Source organism: Vulpes vulpes, chromosome 5 (genome assembly GCF_048418805.1).
Source record: "Vulpes vulpes isolate BD-2025 chromosome 5, VulVul3, whole genome shotgun sequence".
In the NCBI taxonomy this organism is placed as follows: domain Eukaryota; kingdom Metazoa; phylum Chordata; class Mammalia; order Carnivora; family Canidae; genus Vulpes; species Vulpes vulpes.
In genome coordinates, this window is record NC_132784.1 from 122993403 (window position 1) to 123015355 (window position 21953).

Consider the following 21953-nt stretch of genomic DNA (forward strand, 5'->3'; position numbering starts at 1 on the left):
AACATTCTTTTTTTTAAAAGTTTTATTTATTTAAGTAATCTTTATACCCCATGTGGGGCTTTGAACTCACGACCTCAGTATCAAGAGTCACCTGCTCTTCCGACCGAGCCAGCGATGTTTGTTAGGTGTTTTACTGGATCTCAGTAGGCGAGCTGAGAAGGCTGCCTAGGGCTGACTCAAGTATTAGAATTATGAAGCCGTGTTTTTGCAGAGGCGCTCTCTATTCTTTAAGAGTTGAAGCCTCATTCACACTCATAACGTAAGGACTTAAAGAGCCAGCAGGAAGGCAAATACTAACTCTAATTTGCTAGGAATGAGGAATGAAAAACTAAGACAGGTTGGCACTGTAAAATTGTTTTTGTTTTTTTAATGGCAGGTCAAATATCCTGAAACATACATGTGTTTTGATAGTCTTCTAATCCCACTTGAGTTCAAATATTAAAGTAACACACACAAGCTAAGAGAATTCAATATTGTTCCAAGGCACTTACTGAATCTCCATGACTAGATGAAAACAAGGACAATTAGGATAGACAATTAGACAGTATATAATATAAAAATAACTTTTTGCTTACAATTTACAAAATGTATTATTATTACAATCTTTGATCTCTGATAACCTGCAATGCTGGCTGCATGAATCCAGCAATTTTAAAATTCAGAAACTATTTTCTAAAACTTCAGGGCAAATAATTTACAAATAAGGTACACAAAGATTTAGACCATGCAGAAATTTCTTACATCTTCTGTTAATAATATTTTATGACTGCAACTTTATCAAATTATATACCTACTTGCCCTGTACATATACAAAATAATGCATACATGATAAAACATTAGCAAAAGAGTAGTCCTTAAACTCAATTTATCATAAAAGTATTACTATATTAACATGTCTACAAGCAGCGTGTAACAGGGTTAAGAGACATTAAGGCAATAATACTTGAAGTTACAAAATAAACCATATGTAATACTTTTTCCTAAGTGTAGTATAAGGCAGGTAGATGGTCCCAGCAAAAAAATACAAAGGTAACAATCTACGCTGCTGTTAGTCCCACATTTTTAAGATGGAATACTATAAATCTGGCTTTCGGTGGCACTTGAATTTTCCAGTATAATTTAAAGTGTCTTTTAGCTCCCTGAATCATGTCCATTCTGAAGGTGGATCTCTTGGTCCTTTGGGTTTCCCACAGCGATTACGAAAACCTGTAATCACAATACCATAGTAGCTGGTCAGATTCCAGGATGTATTATAGTTTACTAAAAATTCTTAATTTGCTTTAGGTATTTCATTTAAGAACCTGAATAAATCACAGCACAAAGTTTGATAAACTTTGCCTTAAGGAAAGCCTGAAATGATGGCAAATAACCTTTTCTCATTCTTGCCAGCATTAACTACATAATTAAAGCTTTAAAATTACTGAGCAAACAAATTACCAATATCTGTGGCCTCTGTTGGACTTTCTGATATCTGATCTTTCTGGTTACTGAAAATGGCTGGACATTCTGTACAAGTTTCTGTGTGAATACCTCCTGATGGATGATCTAAAATGCGAAATAAAGCCATTGTTAATCACCATCATGTGTAGCATCATATGTAAAATCCTCTAATCATTTTAATGTCTGTATTAAGTTAAAAGAGCAAGTTTTCTCTCTTGGGCATCATAATTTTAGAGGCCCAGATACATATAAATGTAATGGTAGTGAACATAGGAAAATCATGTTAGGTGTTCCTGAGGGGACCTAGAAATCTTCACGCAATGTATGCATTCTCCTTATGCTCTTAACTTTACTTAATAAACCTCAATATTGCCATTTTATGTTTCCTTAAAGTAGTTACAGTGTGTGCTAAGGCAATAATTGCAAGTGAATGTCTTTATATGGAAATCAATGACAATCAAGTTCATAGTTAATGGACTACTGGCTTCTAATTTTTTTTTGAAAGTTTTACATCACTGAAATTTTAGTTTACTTATTTAATTACCAATGCATAAGATTAGTAACAAAAGAAATTTTGCTAAAGAAACGTTTATGGAAACTTGGAATACAAGTCAAAGAATACATGATCCTTGTCCTTAAAATGCTTATAGTTTAGACAGGGGTCAGCAAACTTTTTCTATAAAGGGCTAGAAAATAAATATTTGAGGCTTTACAAGCCACATACAGTCTCTGTCACATATTCTTCATTGATTTTTTGGTTGTTTTTAAACACCTTTTTTTTTTTTTTTAAGTAAACTCTACACCCAATGTGGGGCTTGAACTCACGGCTCTGAGATCAAGAGTCACATGCTCTACAGAATGAGCCAGCCAGAGGCCCCTAAACAACTCTTTAAAAACGTAGAAGTTAATCGTTCAGCTCAAGATCAGAACAAAAACAAGCCAAGGCCTAGTCTAGTAGGAGAGACCGACAAGCACATTATTATTATACTGATGTGGTAAGTCTTACAGTTAAATGATGCAGAGTGCAATGGGGACTGAGGGGAGAGGCAGGGAGGTGAAACTACTGGTTTCAGGACTGGCTTCTACTAGGCAAAACTGATGATCTACTGAAAAGGCTTCAATTTTCTCAGTGAAGTAAAAGGTCACCTACTGAGTAAGTCAGTAGGACTGATAATTTCAGAAGAAATTAGAGATTTCTTATGTACGTATTTATATTTATTTAATTCAGGGGTGTGGGGGTGTGGGCAGCAAAGCAAAGTTTAATGAGGCATAGTAGAAAGCTCCAGATGAGGGAAGGGACCCCTGAGGGTTGCCCAGAAGAAATTAAAGATTTGGAAAATGCAAGAAAAACAAAAAGGATACCAACTAGAGTATATGAGATAACCAAGCAAAGCTAAGAGCTCAACTATGGATAAAGACCCAGAATTGTAGGCTCAATCTATGAAACGGAGTGAGGTTCTCAGCAGTATTCAGGAGTTTCAAGGGATAAAATGGTATGAGAGGGAGGAGCAAGAATGGGAGGGTAATTTCAAGCATGACAAGAGTAATGGAGGTCGGTGCCTACACTGGCTGGAGAAGAGAAACGGGAAAGGAGTTAGCGTGCAATACGAAATAAAGGGCCCATGGATCCAGCAATAGTGACAGAAGTAACAGAATAAAAACAGTAACAGTAACAGGCCTGCTTCCATCCGAGTGCCTCCCGTCATTTGCGGAGCACAGAGCTGATAGTCCACGAATGGGATCTGATTAACTCCTCACAGCAGTGCTCTAGGGTTGGTGCTGTTATTACCTCCATTTGATGGAGAAAAAAACCGAGGCTAAGATTAAGTGACTTGCCCGAAGTCACATAGTAATTAAGTAATATGGTAAAAATGAAATTCCAGACCAGATGGGTTTGACTCTAAAGCTGCTGTTTCTTTCCTTAAGTTGCCTCAGAAAAGTAGACAAAGAGTAATGAGAATTTATGAGAGGGAATGGAGCCGCGTCAAACAAAGATGCAGGGAGGGGGGCTAGAGCAGAGGGCCGATCAACTCGGGGAATTCATCAGTCTGGCTAGGATGTTTGATGAGCTGCTTTCATGGTCACTGATATACAGGAATTAATAATAACTTGATGTATTCTACCATTTCGGTATAAGAAATGTGGCAGAACAATTTTCTCATTTGGCATTCTAACTGGGCTGAGCTACACAATCTTATTGGTCCTTCACGAAGGCAGAAGTCCTAGAAGGGAAAATTTTAAAACAACTGACTTTTAGGGACCTCATTCAATAATCTGGTGAATTTGGGACATTTATTCAAATCACTGTCTGATCTAGATTCTAAGTGTTTATTTGATGCACAGCAGAAAATAAAACAAAAATATTTTTAAAATATTTTCTTTCCCATTAGCCTGTAACTACCCTTAGTAAATGCTGTTACTTTCCAGATTTATCTGGGTATATTATCCAGATAATAGTATCTGATACAGTAAGTTGGGAGAATTATGCTACATAGTTCAGGTTCTAGAAGTGCCCTTCACATTCTCACATACAGAATGGGACATGCTATTTTATGGAAATTAATCAATATAATCTATAACAAAAATCTAACTTACCACATTTTTAAGTTAGAGCAAACTCTACTTACCACATTTTTCACTTCCAGGGGTTATCAAGCCCTATAAGGAAGATATTTAATAGCTATTACAATATATCCCTTTTGTAACAAAGAACAGAAAAATCTGAGTATATATCCCAAGAAATCAGGATCTATTAAGATTCTCAGTGTCAAAGGGAAAGAAAACAATGATATTTTCAATTAGGCTCTAAAATTTTTTAAATGTTATGGTATTTTATACTGGGAATAAAAAGACAGGTAAACTACTTTTTCCTTCTGGATGGAAACTGAAAACGCAGGAGCTACTACACAAAGAAACACACAACTCTATTTTGCCAGTCCTCTACCATATTCATCAAATTATGACATCGTAAGACATAACACCATGAGTATAGGTTACCACTATTTTATGTGCCAAGGAAAGTATATTATGTTTCTTGATCAATTGTAAGATGTGCCCTTAATTTGGGGGACACTAAGATATGGGGGAAATATGAAAAATAATAATGTCGATGAAAAATGGTATTTCCCATGACTAATATATTTAGCTACCAAACATTTCCTGACTGTGAGAGGAAACCTCTTATGACCAGACAAACCGAAGGATGGGACTATGTAGTTAGTGTTGCAATCTAAGACAGTATTATGACCCTGAAAATGTAGCTTCTGTTCTATTCACACCTCCAAAATGATTCAAAATGTGGCATAATTTACAAATTTCGAAAAGGGTCCAGGAAAATGACACCCTGAAGTGATAGTCATATATATATCATGTTGCCCTTTTAAAAAATTTCATGTCTCACATTTCATATAGGCTTTTCATCTGAAATCTTTAGCATCAGAAATGCTGATCAAAAATGATAATTAGCAGTCTTAAGGTTACAGTTATTGTAACAAAGATAAATTGACAAAAGAGCAAAAATACTGAGTTACAGCCGTTCCCATCCCAAAAGGACTCACTTCAGGTATTTTTTGTTCAGAATGTTCCTGACTTTGAAGTTCACTCCATTCAGATCTTACAGGTATATCTGAGAAAAATGAAATCTTACAATTAATATTCTTAATTCTTGCATTTCTTGCATTACAGTGAGATACAAAAACAGACCCTAGAGATTTTTTAGAAACTATCACTTCTATAAAATATTCTCTTATTTATTAAGTCAAGAAAATCCCTTTAAATTTCATTCCTTAAAAATTTCAAGAATTCAGTTATCAGTTTATTACATCATTATAAGCTCACTGTAATCTATATCTGTGACAGACTTAGATATATTCATTTAGTAGTACTGAAGTATATGGCTTCACTGTTTTTAACATTCTTAAAATCTGTTAAAATATAATATTGGTAAAATGTAACTCAGATAAGACTGAGTGGGGAGGGACCCCACGGAGCGAGCCTAAGACACTAAATCTAACAAAGCTGTTTCTGTACTCTTTTAAGAAGAGACAGAGGAGAAATATATTATCAAGGCTTTGGAATATAATCACTTTTTCCCAGTTCTCACAGATACTCATGTGGCCTAAAATCTCCCTCAATTAACACCAACTGAATTGATGCCCACCTACAACCCAAGTTAAATATTTATTTGCCTAAACTGGCACCCAGTGAAACTATGCCTTTTCATATATATTGCTATTTTTAGTGAATGAAAAGATACCAACTTGCGAAAACAATTATAACTGAACTGCCATTTTTAGCAATCTTAGCAAATAAAAAATACCACTTTAAAGTATTTTTCAAAAAAATAAAAGTATTTTTCATACAAGGAATTAAAAACATTTGTCAGTATCAATTCAAACCTCTTTTTAAACTTAACTTAATTATGCATTTAAATTTAAATTTGCAATTCAATAGCATATAGACTAAAATCAGCCATGTTTTTTGGAATTTTATTATTATAGTATGAAGAATGTAAAAGCAGAAGAGACACTCACTATGTTCACTTGCTAATACAAAAGATTCAGGAGTTCTTTCAGGTAGGGGAGGAGGTGAATCTTCACTAACGTCAACATCTATATTAAATACATAAAATTCAGACAAATTATGAACTTGTTAAAGAATATCAACTCATTAAAGAATGAATTTGTTATCTAAACAAAATAAAATTTTACTGACATTGTAAAAATCAATTCCTAATCTAAGAGACCCAGTTTTTAAAAATGCAAAAACAAACAAATCTTTACTACTTGACTCGTTATCAAGAATTATTGAAGCTTAATGAGCAAAGTGGAATGAACTCCATCACCGCTGCACAGAGAAAATGACTCTCTTCCTGACTTTCCTGACACCTTGCAGACATTATTCACTCTGCCCTCTGAATCTGAATACAATCCTCAGTAGAAAGCGAGGGACCTCTCCATTAGGCTGACGCTTGGAGTCCACAAAGGAAAGGTTTGGTCATTGACAAAAGCCAGTATTTTACCAAGCTGGATTCAATTGCTTAACTCCGCTCCTGAATTCTGCCATACTACATACCATCATCTGTCCTGATTTTACTTTTTAAATCCCATTCATTTTTAAATTAACTATATCCTTTGGCCACATTTTATTTATTTGGGGGGTCATATTTTAAACAGTAATGACTAAAATAACAAATTTGAAGTGTTATTTTTCTAATATGCATAAACTATTAAATTTTTTTGAATGTTCATTTATTTAATGCCTAAAATCTTCTGAACAGTGCCAAGACCCACACTGAGAATACTGAGCCCATATTAAAGCTTTTCACCTATAAAAAAAGATTCACTCTTGAAAAGATAATGCCCTAAGTGAGCCTCATCAGTTAGCATATTACCAATTATTAAAGGTGTATTAAATCTTTTGAGGTGTCACTGGAGGTAAAGACTATATGAGGATATAATTCCTTGTATGGACTCTAAAGTTAGGGAGGATGGGGTGAAGAAAGGGAAACATACGAATCCTATATTATTTTGTCTGGGCCCTGACAATTGTTCTCTTTAAAAAAACGAACAGTCTTGCCATGATACTTTGCTATTTAACCATTATCTGATAGGCTGTGCATTAAAGAGACTGAAAATCAATAAAGCCTTTTCAGTTTTCAACTAGCATAAGCCAGGTATGACTACTCATGTCCTTCCTACATTATTTAGCTAAAGACCCAAGAAAATATAGCCTCTGGGTCCTGCTGAGAAAAGAATTCCAGTCCATGACTTTATGTGTCTATCACTAGTACTGGAACTCTCTCTTGCATATGAAGTTAAACCACTGAAGAACAATCCACCTTATCCAGTGGTAATAACCAGAGCCATCACCATTCTTCCCCTTGCTCTTATGTTATAACAGCTCACAACTGAAGAGGCGGCTGTTGGAAGGAAGGGATGCATAATCTTGTATTGTGGTGCCAGTTCGATCAGGAAGGACAGTCCTGCTTAGTTTATATTAAATATCAGGTATCTTTCAGACACTCTATACTTCTTTTTCCCATGACAGTCTTTATTCTTAAAGACTTTTATTTTCTAACTGTGGCTCTTGCTTCTCAGCTCTGGTTTTCCTTGGAACTCTAGATTGCCTTTCCTATGTTATAAACTTCTGTTTTTAGAGGTTATCCAATCAAAGACTGGACATTTTACACAGGCTTTTGCAAATCATACACTGAATGGGGACTCAGTGTAGTCATGTTTGAGAAATCTATCCGGAGGCCTGAGTCAATATTAAAATCGGAATTCAGAGCCAGGAAGTTAACTTAATGCAAAGGTTGTTTTAAGTATCAAAACAAAATTATTCTGTTTAACTCCATAACAAGTTTTAAAACGAGCAAACAAAAACCTAATTCTTATGCCAGTGGTTCATCTAACAAAGTAAATAAACATTAAAATAGAATTGCTTGTAATCACGTTGCAGCACAGAGCACTTAAACAGGAAAATTTTTTCAGTTAATACCAAACTCATTTAGCATAGTTAGAATAGGGCAAAAAGAAACCAGAAATCACATTTACAGCTATCTTTGCTTTGACATACAAATAAAATGGAGAGAACAGAAGTGAGCTGGTTTACAGCAGGAAGACTTCAACTATCCTTACATAGAATTTTGTATTTTAAAGAAATACTGTCACCACCAGAAGATTAGTCCCGTAGCAGTAACTTTCATGTATCCTTCCTGCCCTCACACCAAATTCTATTTCTACTAATGGTTTAGAGAAATAAATTTCCCAGGTACAAGATGCATGCCTGATATCCTACAAAAGCCCAAAATGAAAGTTTGTCAGCACATTTCCTTGTGTTAGTTACAACCTGGCTATTATTTTCCAAATTCTGAAGTGGAAGAAGAAAAAAGATATTAACAAACTTAAATTATAGCAAACTGGTAAAGTAGTATTTATTGTGGTAACCATTATCGTACGACGATCCAAAAGACGGTTGCCTGGGTGGCTCAGTCAGTTAAGTGTCTGACTCTTGATTTTAGCTTGGGTCCTGAGATTGAGCTTCCACTGGGCTCTGTGCTCAGGGTGGTTTGCTTCTCCCTCTCCCTTGGCTTTTCCCTTACCCCCTCCTCTCTCTCTCTCTTGAATTAAACACACACACACACACACACACACACACACAAAACAATCAAGACTACAGAAAATTCTGTAAATTTAAGAAACGACCTTGGATTCTCACCTACTCTATCAAATACATTCTCAAGATTAAAAAACACAGTATGTGTGAGTTGGGGAGAATAAAGGCATCACAGTACAGATAGTACTCATTAGGTCAGAAATAGAAAAAGAAAGTTATCTTTCAAGTTCACGGTACTTACACTGCCTGCACTTTGTAAATACCAGCCTATGTAGGTGATGACCAAAGTTCAATGACAAGTAAATGACCACTGATAATCAATCTACCAGTAACTGATTTCACATTTATTACATTTGCTCTCAACTTATGGCCTATTTAAGAAGGCAGCCAGAATTATCTCAGTAGATCAAAGATGAGTTCCAACAACAAATAATTCAACTTGGGAACCAAGTGCACATATTACTTGAAAAGTTTTAAAAAGAGAGTCATTAATTAATAGTATCAATGACTTACATAAGGAGGATAGATATACCCTGTTCACTACTGACTGAATTAAATTTCCCATATTCTGCTGAGTAGTTGGAATTTTGCTTTTTGGTTACTCTCAAGAGCTAAAAGTAGCCTCATTTGCAAGAATTTTGTGAAGGGAATTTTTTTAAAGGTATTCTGTAGTTAAAACATAAAAAAGATGATGAACTAAAGTCTGTGATAAACATAGATAAAATTAAATTGTTACTTTAAGCAATTCTATCTTCCCTAAATTATTTCTGATTTTCAGTCAGTTAAATCTTTTGACCTACATAAAGTACTAAAAACTGTAGCACAGGAGGAAAAAAATTAAAGCACAAAAATTTTCAGTTACAACTGAAATACTTGGGAAACACAAAACCTAGCAATGCAATTAATAACCAAATTAAGGTAACAAATAGAAGCTGACTTTTAAAAAATGAAATTTTGCTGTAGGTACTAGAGCAAAATATGGAATAAAACATAATTAATATAGAAGAATGCTTAACACAGTAACTGGCACACAGTAAAAATATTCAAGTGTTAGATACTGTTGTTATTACCTTTTTCAGCACCTGAATGTATTGTTCCTGCTATATCATGTCTAGCAATGGACATTGGCAATACTTTCCTTGTAGAAATGCTTTCAGTACTAGTGGCACCAGAAACTGTGGCACTTGCTGTTGAAATATTAGTTTTATTCTTGGTCACAGCACCATCAGAGTTCCTTTCATCTGAGTCCGAATCATCAGAGTGAAGAGGATTAGTAAAACTGAGGGGTGCTCTGAATAGAGGCGAACTGTTATGATGATCTGCAAGATCATGGGTTTCAACTGGTGTTGTGGGGCTTGGTGTTACACTCACAGTTTTCATTGCTTGACATGGGATATCTGAAGGTTTGCCTTCAGATGAATCAGGCCTGGGGAGGGTATTTTCAGGTCCATGAAATGACCATGTTACATGTCCTTTCTCATCAAGAGGCAAGCGGTCTGGCCGTGGAGGTGTGCCTGAATTCTTCTGTGATTCTTCCGGTGGAGTAAGTGGAATTTTATTTGACTGTGTTGCACTGCAGTCTACACAAGAATTCTGAGAAACATCATCAACTTTTAGATCCCCTGAACTCAATTCCTGTAACTTAGAGATTTTATCACTTATACAAGGTGGAGTCGATTTAATTTTAATGGCATGTCCCCTATTCAAAAGTGTGTTCCCATCAAAACTTTTTGGTCCCTCTTGGAGGGGGACTTTCTTAATCTCAAAACTTAAATTTCGCTCCAGTTTTTTATCCATCTGTTCAATAGTTGATTCATTTTTCCCCGGAAGTTCTGCTGACTTGTTGTAGTTTCTGTTGAGGTCTGTTGAATGTTGTTCTGATGAAACCATGTGCAACACTGGCTTTGGATGGTATCTGTCATTGTCCTGCCACACAGTTGTGACTGTTGGAAAAGCTGAAGGGGGAGAAGGTGTCAAGATGGGTGGTACTGGATGAGGTTCCGGTGGCTGAAGTATTTCTTCCTTGGCATCCCCTTCTACAAGGCAACTGAAAAACATTAAGAAAAGGGCATCATGAGAATGTTCATCCTTTTATGAATAAAGAATTGTAAACTGTCAAAATTTAATGTTTAATAAGGCAATACATGTACACTGTTTACAGCCCTTCAGCTTTCCAGGGACATCAACTTTTAACCTTCTTAAATAGCTGCTTCTAAGATTCACCTCCATTATTTAAAATATTTCAAAATGCACAAATTGTTATTTCTTGATCTACTTCAAGGTTCTCCATTGTCTTCCTACTATGTATCTTTTGTCTTCTCAATACTGTTATATTGTAACACTTAGCTAGTTCAATCTTATAACTATAGATATTATTCTCACCCAAGACAACATGATTTCCCATATTTTCTCATACAACTTCTTGTTTTTCTCTAAAATTGCCTTGGGTTTCAGATGGCTTAGTTCTCTATATCATCAGTAACTCTGCCCTTCTTCAGACTTTCTTTTTTTAAAAAAAAAGATTCTATTCATTCATTCATTCATCCATCCATTCATTCATTCATGAGAGACACACAGAAGCAGAGACCTAGGCAGAGGGAGAAGCAGGCTCCCCACAAGGAGCCCATTATGGGACTCGATCCTGGGCCCCAGGATCATGCCCTGAGCCGAAGGCAGATGCTCCACTACTTAGCCACCCAGGCGTCTTTTCTTCAAACGTTCATATAGATTTGTGTACTTCCTCTCAATTGGTTAATCAAGCAGACTAGATAATCATCAATACCACAGGTGTCCCTCTTAGATTCTTGGGCTTCCTACTCCAGTATGTACCAGTGACTACCTAGGCCACCACAGAACTAACATTCTCTCCTGTGTCAGACTCTCCAGTTTTCTAGGTCCCATCTTAACTTTCCCTAATTATATTCTTCTGTTGCTTCTCAAGAACTATACAGGAGACAGGGGCGCCTGGGTGGCTCAGTCAGTTAAGCATCTGCCTTTGGCACAGTCATGATCCCAGGGCCCTCCAATCGAGCCCCACATCAGGCCCTCGGCTCAGTGAGGAGTATGCTTATCCCTCTCCTTCTGCCCCTCCCCACCGCTGATCTTTTACCACTTTCTCTCTCAAATAAAAAAACAAAAAAGATTTTATTTATTTATTCACAAGAGACACAGAGAGAGAGAGAAAGAGAGAGAGGCAGAGACCCAGGCAAAGGGAGAAGCAGGCTCCCTGCAGGGAGCCCGACGTGGGACTCCATCCCAGGTCTCCAGGATCACACCCTGGGCCGAAGGTGGTGCTAAACCGCTGAGCCACTGGGGCTGCCCAAAAAAACAAATTCTTAAAAAAAAAAAAAAAAATCTGTATATAGGAGGCAAATTTCTTGAGGCTTTTGTATATTTGAATATTATATTTTCAAGTTACCGATTTTTTGAAAAGATAAGAATTCTAGATGAAAAATAATTTTCCTTCATAATTTTAAGTGGTTTTCTTTTTTTTTTTTTGGATGGGGGGTAATCTCTATATCCAACGTGGGGCTGATCAAACTCATGACCCTGAGATCAAGAAGTCACATGCTCTTCCAACTGAGCCAGCCATGCACGCACCCCTCCTTCACAATTTTATAATCTGATTCCTGCTCCTTTAAATGGGAACTGTTTTTTTTTTCTCTCTTTCTTAGAGCTTTTAGGTTCTTTCTGATTCTTGATGTCCTAAAATCTCATCATGGAACTTTCAAAATCCATTGTGATATAATTTTTTTTATCCATTATGTTGGCAATTTTCTTTTTAATTTATTTAACTTAATTTTTTTTTAAGATTTTACCAAGTATTTGAGAGAGAGATTATGAGCAGGGGGGAGGGAGAAATAGATTCCCCACCAGGCAGGGAGCCCAATGCACACACACAAATACATACATACATACATATATATATATATTAGAGAAAGTCAAAGTGTATATATATATATACTTGAAAAAAGCACATATATATGTATGCGTTACATATGGTATGTGCTATATATATATTTATATATATAAAGAAAGTCAAAGCATATATTTGAAAAAAGCATATATATATATACATATATATACATACATACACACACACTACATACAGATTTTCCACTATAATGTCTAATACTCCTTTTTTTTTTTACTATTCTGATGTAAAAAAAATTCCACTGATAGACATATGACTTGGGTAATTCTTACTGCAAGTATTGGTTTTAATCTGATCTCTTTGGAAGAAGGCTTATTTTTCCCTTCTTAAAAATAAAGCAAAATATTCAGGACCTACCACATAGTAATAAGCGTTGTACCAGTGTCAGAAGAAGACAGAACAATGAATACAACAGTTCGGAGAAATAGTGAAAAATAAGGCTATAAAAGTAGATTGAAGCTATACTCTGAAGGCCCATCATTTCAACACAAAGACATGAACTTTATAATAAAAAATTTTACATTTCTTTGATCAAGTCTTAAAACAAGTGACTATAATTTTTTTTCAAATTGATGTTTTATTTAAAAACCAAAAATTACTTTTCTTACAATAATTTAGGCTAAATTGCATATGGGGTGGAAAGAGTATGGAAATGAAGGAAATGGAAACCAAAAAATTAGAACCTAACACTTAAAACACAAAAACCTTTACTATTCTACTTTTTTCTAGGGAGGTAATAGCATATAATGACAAAAAGCATTACTGGACTGGAAGATAAGAGATTTGTGTTCTCAGCTGAACTTTGCTAGCCTATGCAGGTCAATTCTTCTGGAAAGCAGCTATGTTAATATCCCTGTAATCAAAATCACGGTTTAAATCAATGAGTTTGTGACATCACTTATCACTTTGACATATCACTATCTATAGAATAGACAACAAAAAAGATGAGAAAACATACATAGTAGATGTTAAAACAATGCAAATGATTACTTTTTTTAAACCAAAACAGTAGTATATCCTATATTGCTTAAACTTTGGAGTTAAGAACAATGTTCTACTTATGTTTATCCTTTATTTCTTGGTTTTATTAAATATTGTGACTGTTTATCAATAACTTTTAAAATTATGCCAGGGATCAAAAGTATTTCTAACAGTAAAAAGAAACCAACACAAGAATCAGAGAATTACAGTAAGGATGCATAACTTTGCATTTTGCCAAAATTGTATTTTGCCAAAATCTTCCCTTATTTATCTTAAAGGGTGCCAATTAGGAATAATTCAATTAGAACTTAAAAGTTTTAATTAGTCACATAGATCAATTTTGTCCTTTGTAATTTCCTTTATCCCTTCTAGGATATCCCCCTCCTATAAAAGTTTGCCAAATATTATATTTTGTTTTAATAATTTGACTTTCTTAATTATCTGAAGCTTGCTTTGATATTTGATATAAGGATCTAAATATATTCTTCTTCAGATGGTTACTAACATTATATTCTGACTTAATAAATAAATAACCCTTTTCTTTCTCTCCCTATTTGGTATGTATTAATTCCTAACAGGATCTATTCCCTAGCTGTTTATTCAACTCCATTAACTGGCAATGAAGTTAAATAAATAAAAAAGAAAATTGCCAACGTAATGGATTAAAAAAATTACATGAAAATGGATTTTAAAGTTCCATGATGAGATTGTAGAACAAGAATCAGAAAGAACCTAAAAGCTTATACCACTGACAGACTATTTTATTATCACTAATAAACTATTTTAAATATTATAGTTTTAAAAGAGTTGGTCTGGGCAGCCCCGGTGGCGCAGCGGTTTAACGCCACCTGCAGCCCAGGGCATGATCCTGGAGTCCCATGATTGAGTCCCACGTCAGGCTCTCTGCATGGAGCCTGCTTCTCCCTCTGCCTGTGTCTCTGCCTCTCTCTCTCTCTGCATCTCTATGAATAAATATCCTCACTTATCACTATTTTCATCCCAAGTTTTGATATTTCTGTCTCTTTACTCATCCAAATGAACTTTCACATTGTATTGTCAAGTTCAGAAAAGATTCCTTTAGTATTCTGATGAAAATTACGTGAAATCTGAAAATAAATGGTATTTTATATATCATTGATAAAACTAAATTACATTTAACTTTTCCAACCAAGAACACTTTTTTTCAATAATACAAATGAGTATATTTCTACCTAAGGTTCTACTTTCTATATAAGGTTATTTCCAGGGATTTAATATTCTGAAAGGCAACTTTTCTAATCATTTCTCTTCTTATTTGGCTGGTATAGGACCATTTCCTACTGTTACACTATCACTTTGCTCCTTTCTTAAAAATTAACCACTTTAAAGCAATATATTTGGGTTTAATATAATTGATTTTTTAAAAATCAACAAAAGGAAAATAACATTTCAAAAAAGAACCAAGATTTCTTTTATAAACATAAAAACAGTGGAGTAGAATAATAACTGTCGTGTGAGATATGGATTTCTCCCATCACCTCATTTTCTACTTGCCATTTTTCTAGAGTCCTTGGTCACCAAAATCCTACCAGATTCTTTGCTAGATGAGAACTCCCCAAATGAGGTAACTTCAAAAGCCTCCAAGTGAGCAGATCTTAACTCCTTGTTTTGACCCCACAAATACCCTCATCTATTCAGGATATGCTATGAGCCATCGATGTCTGCAAGTCCAGTTCATTCTCCCAGGGAACCTTTAAAGAAGTTGATATTCCTGTATTTCTGCCAGATATGAAACACCTTTATGGCTTATAGAATGCTATGGTTTCCTGGTTTTACTTTATCCCTTGGTGGTTTTCTTTTTTTACAGCTTTCTTTTTTGGTCTGTTCCTCACAAATTATGGTGCTTATCAGGGTTCCCTCCTTAGAACTTTGTTAAATGTCCAGAATCTGAAAGACTTTATTCCTGCCCAAGTCTTCTATATACCAAACCCTCAATAAGTCTTTACCTCCAGCCTACATATCAAAATGTCTGAAACAGAACTACATTCCGGGGATCCCTGGGTGGCTCAGCAGTTTGGCGCCTGCCTTCGGCCCAGGGCGTGATCCTGGAGTCCCAGGATAGAGTCCCACATCAGGCTCCCCTGCATGGAGCCTGCTTCTCCCTCTGCCTATGTCTCTGCCTCTGTGTGTGTGTGTGTGTGTGTGTGTGTGTCTCATGAATAAATAAAATCTTAAAAAAAAAAAAAAAGAAGTACATTCCATCTTCCTTCCAATACCATTCCTACTTAAAACTGTCTGAATTGAGAGGCGTTAGGTAAAAATATCCAGTATACTGTCACTGTCTCTAGTATTACTATAGCACATACCCATTTGTATCTCTGCAGTAAATTTGTTGACAATTTATAGAACCTAACAAGGTATACTTCCAGAGTGCTGGTGTTAGTGAAAAAACATCAAGAACTGTATTAGTTCAACAAAACATGTAATGAAAATGGAAAATGAAATCTGCTATTCAAAATCTGCAATAAGAGTATTGTATAAACCAGAATTATATGACTGATTAAATCTAATACAATCTCTAGATCTTTCTCCAAAAACATGTACTGAAAACAACCAATTCATGTATTTGCTTACCAAAGCCATACTGAAAAACAATGTGTACCATTTTTACTTTTTTATCAATCACAGGGCTGTCATGATTTTATTTTTAGTTAATTTACAGTAGTTCTAAAACTCATCTCAACCAGAACTCACAGAGTATGCTTTGTGGAACGTAATGAAATTCTGCCATTTAACTCTATTGCATGATAAAAAAGATGACCTCAGAATGTAATATAAAATCACAGAAACATAAAAATTTGAGCACATATCCCTAAATAAAATCCTGTCTTAAACTGAATGAACATTTTTCTGTTAATATTCATTTGCTACTTTATTATCTTTTTGTTTATTAAAGAATAAGAAGATTCAAATTTTCAAAAAGGCAGATGAGAAAGACTTAAAATTCAGAACATTCTATTCATTTTTTTCTCTTCAAAATTAGGTAGATACTACCACTATTTGTTGTTGGAAATACATGACCATGTACAACACAAACATCAATGTACACTCTGAGAACCTCTACACTGGCTCAATCTCAAAAACCAGATTAAAAGATATTAGGGTAGCAAAAATATTTCTTGATTTATCACCTTTATATTTATAGCCAGTACAGTTTCTTTTAGAGTCCCACAAACTCATATGTGGAACAAAGAAGTTAGAGAACTAAAACCTTAAAGATTTTAACTGGATAGCTTCCATAGAAGGCTAAAATCCCAATTTCAGAATAGATACCAAAGTGTAAATCAAACAAGAAACAACTTCTGGGAAGTTTTGTTAGTGCATAGTTAACATCCCGAGCATTTAAATGCTGACACGCAAACCCATCTTTGGGTTTCTTAGAGAAGCACACAAAAGTATTCCAGAGACTATAGTAGCTATCATATCTTGCCTTAGTTATCAAAGAGAATTGGAGGCTTTTCTTTTACAAAGAGGAATAATCTCATTAAGGTATAGCATCTCAAGGAGAAGGCTGAACCCCATTCAACTTTAGACAATTTCTATCACACGTTTAAGGGAAAAAAATAATTGGTGAATCATATATAAAATAAGACCTATTTTGATGTAAGGCCAATCAATCCCTTTGGGCAGATTTTTGCTCAAGACAAGACCCTGTGTAAATCATTCTAATAGTTATTACAGATGTTCTACTGTGCCTCCTTTTAAAAATAATTCAATTAACACCATTTTAATTCCACATTCTAATGGAAAAATTAACATGTAATGGAAATCTAACATGTGCCAAGTCCTATATGCAGTATTTTCACATAGTTTATTTCATTTCATCCATAGAACAATACGTAAACAAAAAACCCAAAACCAACCGTCAAATAAGTGAAGTGACTTAATCACAACCTCAAAGCATTTAGCCCTTCAGCTAAATGGCTGAAAAAAACTTGAAACTGAAACTTTCTGATTGTATCTATATTCTTTCTATACCACCATATAACTGACCTAGCAGCTACCCTAAGAGAAAAAAGAAATTAAGAAAGGAGCACAAGAATATATCTTGACTTTATTATAAATGAGCTTGATATAAAAGTAATAAAGTGCTGAAACTCATTTTTGCTAGTAATGTTATTAATTTCTTCAATGTGCATACAATTTTTGACAATCAAATATTACTTTAGTCATTATGCAAAAATTGAATCTTTAGAATATTTAAAATTTTAATTGTACCACATACCAAAATATGAGCTATTGTCAGTTCAGTTACATTCACTATTCTGGTACAGTATATTACTGAGATTTTACCATAAGTGAAACAGAATTCTTAGTATACCAGTAACAAATTAGTTGCATTCGCATGCTATTCCCTAAACAAAAGAATGATAAAAGTTACAAAAATAACTTGGAAATATTCAGGTTTTGTTTTAATTAACAGTGAGTAAAATAAAAATAACCTTTCAAAGAAACTGTGACGTACAATACCTGCGGGTCCTTGGTGGTTTTGGAGGAGGAGAATCTTGTTTATCAGGATCTATGGAGCTGACCATATTTTCAGTGTTAATTTCATTCTGCTGAGGAGGGAAAAATGTTTCATTAAAGTTAGAAGAAAAATAATTTTTCATGTTTCACATAAACTGTTTCTAGGCTTTTGAATTTTTAAAATAATGCCAATTGTCCCAAATAACAAAATGGGTTTTATATTCTCTATATTTTAGGCTGAAAGGGCCAATGAGAGAGCTTAATATAAAAAAAAAGTCTAGGGCACCTGGCTGGCTCAGTCAAAAGAACATGTGACTCTTGATCTCAGAGTCATGAGTTTGAGGCCCACTGGGTGTAGAGATTACTAAAAATAAATAAATAAATCAACTTAAACCCAGTCTATTTCCAGTTACTGAACATTCAATTGTGCACATGGCATTTCAACACATTTCAAATGCTACTGTAAAGAAACAGATTTCCCAAGAAAATAAAGATAAAAGAAGATACAGCTTTATTTCAGGCATTACTACCAGCAGAATCTTAACATGTACAGGGAAGAAAAAAAGCCAATAAAATAAGGCTTATATCTTTTAATTTTCCCAATCTTTTCTGGGATTCCTATTGCTATCTTGTACTTTTAAACAGGTTCCAGATCTCATTTTAATCATTCTTTGCCCTACCCTTTATCACCATGGAGTGCCCTGCTCTATTAGCATATATAGCCCTTATATCACTCCCTAGCCAAATAAGCCTCCAAAAGGCAGAGAGCCCATCTAGGCATATCTTTGTTCTTGCTGGTCTCAAGGACCAGTAATATTAACATTGATGTTTCTAGAGTCATTACAGTTATAAGAATCTTAGGTTGTTGGGGCTCCTGGATGGCTCAGTTGGTTAGGCATTTGCCTTCAGCTCAGGTCATGATCCCAGAGTCCTGGGATTGAGCCCCACATCGGGATCCCTACTCAGTGGGAAGTCTGCTTCTCAGCACTTGATGGGATGAGCACTGGGTGTTATTCTATATGTTGGCAAATTGAACACCAATAAAAATAAATTTATAAAAAAATTAAAAAAAATAAAATCTAGTTTGCCTGAAAAAAAAAAAAGACAAAAAATAATGTGTTAGAGAAGATGTGGAGAAAAGGAAACCATCATGCACTGTTGGTGGGAATGTAAACTAAGTGCAGCAATATGGAAACAATGTGGAGGTTCCTCAAAAAATTCAAAACAAAACAAAACAAGACAAAACACTACCATACGATCCAAGAATCCCATTTCTGGGTATTTATCCAAAGGAAGTGAAAACACAAACTCAAAAAGATATATGCACCACCATGTTCACTGCAACCTTATTTACAAGAGCCAAGACATGAAAGCCACCCAAATGTCCATTGATGAAAGAACTGATAAGCAAAATGTGACATATACACACAAAGGAAATCTTCCCATTTGCAACAACATGGATGGACGTTGAAGGCATTATACTAAGTGAAACAAGTCAGAAAGAGAAAGACAAATACCATATGATCTCAATCATATGTGGAATCTAAAAACAAATAAACAAAAAACTAAATCATGGATATAAAGAACAGATTGGTGCTTGCCAAAGATGGGGGGTGGGAGGTGATTGAAATGGGTAAAGGGGGTCAAACAATGCAAATGTCCAGTTATAAAATTAAAAAGTCATGGGATAAAATGTGCAGCATTTTACTACCTAATAATACTGTAGTACATATTTCAAAGTTCATTAAGAGAGTAAATCCTGAAAGTTCTCATAATAAGAAGAAAAAATTGTACCAATTTGTGGTAATGGATGTTAACTAGACTGTGATGATCATTTCACAACATACACAAATATCAAATCACTATGCTGTACCTGAAACCAATATAATATATGTTAATTATACCTCAATAAAAAATAAAATAAAAATTTTCTATACATTTGAAAAATATAATGGTTAGAGTATTTTTCACTTGTATATACCAAGGAAATGGTAGTCTAAAATATCTACATTTCTGAAGTATAGAAGCTTTAATTTTGAAACTAGTCTTGCATTTTTAAAAACAACAAATATTTGCTTAAAGGATTAAAGAAAAAAAACTATTTAGCTTTCTGAAGCATCAACTGAATGTCAATTTAAATAACATTATACAAATAATATATAAAGCATTCTATCCTATATTATAGGATATTTGGCTACATTCAGCACAGATTATAACAGGTTTTAATTAAACTAAAGGGAAAAAGACAGGTGCCTGGGTGGCTCAATTGATTAAATGTCTGCCTTCAGCTCTGGTCATGAGCTCGGGGTCCCCCATCAGGCTTCCTGTTCAGCAAGGAGCCTGCTTCTCCCTCTGCCCCTGCTCATGTTCTCTCTCTCTCATAAAGAAATAAACCTTTAAAAGAAATAAACTACAGGGAAAAAGAGATAGCAACATGTAAGGCCTATGTTAATATAGGAAATAAAAAAGAGGTCGCATGTATTAATCTTAAAAATCAGCAATAATCACTTGGCTACTAAAGGAACTACTACTACAGCTACTTAGCTAACGCTAAACTCATGGGTCAATATTAGATTATTTTAAAATACTGAGATCAGCATTGGGTAACAAGAAATTGTTACCACTTACAAAACCAAAAAATTTCAAATAGTCTGGAAAAATGCCAAAAACAATGTGAAGTTAGGAAGGGGGGAAAAGGTTATACATTTTACAACTTATTTCTTCATTTTACTTTAATTATTAAGGCTAAGTTGATTTATCATGTGATGCCTATCTTAGTTTCAGGGATAAAAATGTAAAGAAATTTTACCAAAAAAATAGCCCAATTTCTTCAAGGACAAGATGATTACATAAAGACAGCAAATAAAAGAACTAGTTACAAAACAGAGACAGAAATGAGAACTCTATGAGAATAAAGTATTTGTCAGGTCAAAAGTGTAAATGTCCAATAAGATCTTTTAAGGCTAAAATGACATTGAACTAATCACATGCCAAAAAGGGACTTCATTGTAGCACTATAATTCTAATTAAAAAGCCTGTACAAAATTAACTACAAAACTTTATATCATCATGATCAAGAACAAAATTTAATTCATGTAGAATCAACTTAAAATTACTTACTTGAGGGATAGAAGAAAAGATGGAACAGTGCAGTTAATTTTCTTAAAAGCAATTTATACTTGAAACAGTAATGATTTCTGACGTAAGACCTATCTGAATATTATTTAACTTGTACTAGTCATTAAATATCCATGACAATAGAGATATTCAAACAGGAAGAAGGAAAGGGGTTAACAAAATTGAGGTTAAACAAAAATAACTGTCATGGCTATTCTCCTGTTAGATAAAACACAAATGACAGTTAAAAAGCTAAATATTAAATCTCGGTAAAACGTAAAAGTTTTCAGGGTGCCTGGCTGTCTCAGTTGATAGAGTATGGGACTCTTGATCTTGGGGTTAAGTTTGAGTTCCATGTTGGCTGTAGAAATTACTCTAAAAAAATAAAATCTTAAAAAACAAAAAAGAAAGAAAAGTTTTCTAAAATTAATAGACCGAGAATACCTACCACTCCATCAGCAAGTTTCTGAGCTCCATGAATTTCATATAGTTGTAGCTGTTTTTCAAACAGCTGGGCTATAGCTCTATGAACAAGCTCATACTGCTCCTATTAGGGAGATGACATGATAAACAAGGAATAATAAACAAAGGAAAAGACATTTGGAAAAAAAAAAAAAACACAAGAAGGCATTTATAAAACTACAGTTTATAAAATGAAACAAAAAAACTATACCTTAGTTTGCACCGCAGAATGCCTTTGTGTTCTCATTTCTTGTATTAAATTAAATACATTAAATTCCTCTGGTATTTTCTAAAACAAAGAATTTAATGCATCAACTCTTTTTCACATAGACCTTTAACTTTTCATACAGACCTTAAATTACATGCTGGATGACCAAAAACATTTATTGAGCACTAC

General features: G+C 34.4%; 1 protein-coding gene across 8 annotated transcripts in view; it reads right to left on the minus strand.

The window, feature by feature from the left end:
* Nucleotides 1-338: 338 nt before the first annotated feature.
* Nucleotides 339-21953, minus strand: part of PTPN12 (protein tyrosine phosphatase non-receptor type 12) — an 84121-nt gene continuing 62506 nt past the window's right edge. For 3 of the 8 annotated variants that reach the window (XM_072759883.1, XM_026006099.2, XM_026006102.2), the window contains exons 10-18: nucleotides 21768-21845; nucleotides 21543-21641; nucleotides 17981-18069; nucleotides 9627-10603; nucleotides 5973-6050; nucleotides 4998-5065; nucleotides 4068-4098; nucleotides 1438-1545; nucleotides 339-1206 (exon numbers count right to left, since the gene is read on the minus strand). In XM_072759883.1, the coding sequence (XP_072615984.1) occupies nucleotides 1145-1206; nucleotides 1438-1545; nucleotides 4068-4098; nucleotides 4998-5065; nucleotides 5973-6050; nucleotides 9627-10603; nucleotides 17981-18069; nucleotides 21543-21641; nucleotides 21768-21845 (1590 nt within the window). In that variant the 3' untranslated portion in view covers nucleotides 339-1144. The remainder of the gene's footprint in view (nucleotides 1207-1437; nucleotides 1546-4067; nucleotides 4099-4997; nucleotides 5066-5972; nucleotides 6051-9626; nucleotides 10604-17980; nucleotides 18070-21542; nucleotides 21642-21767; nucleotides 21846-21953) is intronic. The other 5 variants (XM_072759884.1, XM_026006100.2, XM_072759881.1 and 2 more) reach the window with 3 other exon arrangements.